The sequence below is a fragment of the Austrofundulus limnaeus genome, unplaced genomic scaffold, assembly GCF_001266775.1.
Source record: "Austrofundulus limnaeus strain Quisiro unplaced genomic scaffold, Austrofundulus_limnaeus-1.0 Scaffold814, whole genome shotgun sequence".
In the NCBI taxonomy this organism is placed as follows: domain Eukaryota; kingdom Metazoa; phylum Chordata; class Actinopteri; order Cyprinodontiformes; family Rivulidae; genus Austrofundulus; species Austrofundulus limnaeus.
The window spans coordinates 33,524-36,103 of NW_013953216.1; the positions used below are offsets into that span (position 1 = coordinate 33,524).

At 42.4% G+C, this 2,580-nt stretch overlaps 1 protein-coding gene across 2 annotated transcripts in view; it reads right to left on the minus strand.

Annotated features, from left to right (window-relative positions):
• tent4a (terminal nucleotidyltransferase 4A) overlaps nt 1-2,580 on the minus strand; it is a gene marked incomplete at its 3' end in the record, with an annotated part of 20,633 nt that overhangs the window by 996 nt on the left and 17,057 nt on the right. For both annotated transcript variants that reach the window (XM_014028819.1, XM_014028818.1), the window contains 6 exon segments: nt 437-595; nt 717-895; nt 1,082-1,185; nt 1,271-1,397; nt 1,512-1,725; nt 1,887-2,015. In XM_014028819.1, coding sequence (XP_013884273.1) covers nt 437-595; nt 717-895; nt 1,082-1,185; nt 1,271-1,397; nt 1,512-1,725; nt 1,887-2,015 — 912 coding nt within the window.

The following is a 2,580-nucleotide window of genomic DNA, read 5'->3' on the forward strand; positions in this document are numbered from 1 at the left end:
GCAGCATCGCGCAAGAGCGTAATGATGTCAGCAGCTGCTGCTTCAGTTCAGTCTGAAGCTTGAAAGCAAGCTTTTAAGCTTCAGACTGAACTGAAGCAGCAGCTGCTGACATCATTACGCTCTTGCGCGATGCTGCGTTCAGGACAAGCATGGAAAACTCACCACTCTTATGCCAATACGGTTGCAATGATGCATTTAGGTACCGAAATGGAATTGCATGAACATTCACGTGGTGGTTATGTAATACAGCGAATCAATAATAAAAAATCTGCGTCGACAAATTTACATAAACGACGTCATCGATTATTTCAAGTAATCGGTGCAGCTCTAATAAAAAGCAAAGTCTGACAAACTAGAAACCGTTTCTACAAATTCTGTTTTTAACTTGATCTGGTTTTACCTCTACAGATTCAACAGTCTGAAGCCACGAGCCTACCTGTGAACCTGGAGGAAGTAGCAGATGGTGTCCTCCCATGCCGTGCTTTCCGGTTGCCATGTTGAGGCCTGGTGCTAAGGCTAAGCCAAGAGGAGGGAAGGACACATATGCTGGTAAGGTTGGTGGAGGGAGGGGGCATGGCACTGCTGAATCCGAGTCCTGAAAGATCCAAAAGGAAAGGCTGGGAGTAGAACCAACAAACTACAATATGTGTTTGGAAGTATACAGTCACACTAAACTACAGAATTACATGTAATTCTAAGAGAGTGGGATTTCTTACGTTGTCTGATCCAGACAGTGAAGACACAGATGAGTCTGATGAGTGCTGCTGAGGGCTGGAGATGGACATGGGGGAGTCAGCACTGTGAGGCGACACAGAGTCCCGTTGCTGCTCTTCTGAACCCCCACCACCAGGCTCACAGGGCTCCTGGTTGGAAACTGGCTCTCTGGGAAACAACACTATAAAAAAATAAAAATAAATAAGACAGGTGCACTCTGTGGTATTATCTGACTCAAAACAAATAGCAAATTCAAACAATTTTATTTTGTCTGTGCAGCAAATCTACTCAATGTTATTCATACAGTCTCAGATTGAAACAATCACCAGCATAGCTGCATCAACAGAATCATAAAACCTGATCGTACCTCTGTTGTCCGTCGGCGGTGAATCCTTGCCCCCCCACTTCCTAATGATCCATTCCCTGTACTTGATGACTTCCTGGGTCAGCCGGATGATCCTCCCCAACGTGCTGCAGGGAACAGAGGAGCAGATTTAAACCAACACCTCTTTATTCCATGAAACACAAACTGCTTCTGAACGCACTCGGCTCTGACCTTTCACAGTCTTTGTTGGGATAGGACCTTGCGAGCGGTGACACAGCATGACTCAGCACAATGTAGGCATAGTCAAACGCCTGCTTGACTTGTATGGCACCATAAGAACCCCTCCCCACATCATTGCCTACATGAGGACAAAATGAAAAATAACAAAAATATAGTAAACATAAGCTAGTATTTTAGTATATATTTTTTTAACCCTTACTGTGATGGGTTGTGGATTAGGAGACAGACTTACCTGGAACCAGTGGGTCCTCTATACAGAGCATAGACGGCCTGTTTCCATTGGTCATGGCCTTCATCATTTCGTCTTTCGATACGTATGCGCCTCCATTTGTGAGGCGAATTGCTGTTTTCAAGTAGTTGAACTGGCGGCCGTACAACTCAAAGAACTCGATCAGTAACATGCCCAGGTTCTGGTTGGGGATTCTGGCATCAATACGAGGATGAAGCTGAAAGGAAAATAAATCAGGATTAAGATGTAATACTGGCCATTAATTCAGCTTATTTACATCAGTATACACCACCACCAGTGTTTCAAATCATATTTAACTTAACTAATTTAACTATGAATACCATATTGTCTTACATGTACTGGGTTAAATCACTGTACCTGTAGGAAACTAATGACCATAAGGATGAGGCTGTAGGAGCTAATGCCCCCAGTGAAGACTTCATTCAGATCTCTCTGCAGCAGGAACTGCTTCAGTACAAAGATCAGGTAAGGCAGAACCGGGTACTCCTAAAAGTGGACGGCAGATTAATCAGATCATTCAGTGCAAACGGGTCACAGGTGTCAGTGTTTTTTTTTATTTTAAATTGACATATACATTTAAATTCTTCAGTCTGGGTCTATATAAAGTGGAACTGCAATGCTTTGGTCTGAAGTTCTCCTTATTGTAACTGCAGAAGCCCCTCTTTCACCCCTTTTCTGAGGTGGATCTCAGATGAACTTGTTTTGACGCTGTCTCTTTAAATCCAAACGAGGCGCGTCAAACCCCGCCTTATTTTGCAGTTTTATCACAAAAAACTGTGACGTCATAGTTCAGAAAATGTAACAGAGAAAACTGAACAGACTGAAATATATGACCCAAACATAGGGCTAGGCAGTATGACATCAAATTCATACCACGGTATAAATTGAATGCCTTCTCGGTAACGGTATATATCGCGGTAGAAAATCATCATAAAAAGCAAAGATAATCTAATTTTTGGAGCATTTATTTAGCAGAAAACTAATCATAATCAAACCCAGCATTTTTCCTGTAGTGCAAATGAAGGTAACAGAAGTACAAAATATATATATA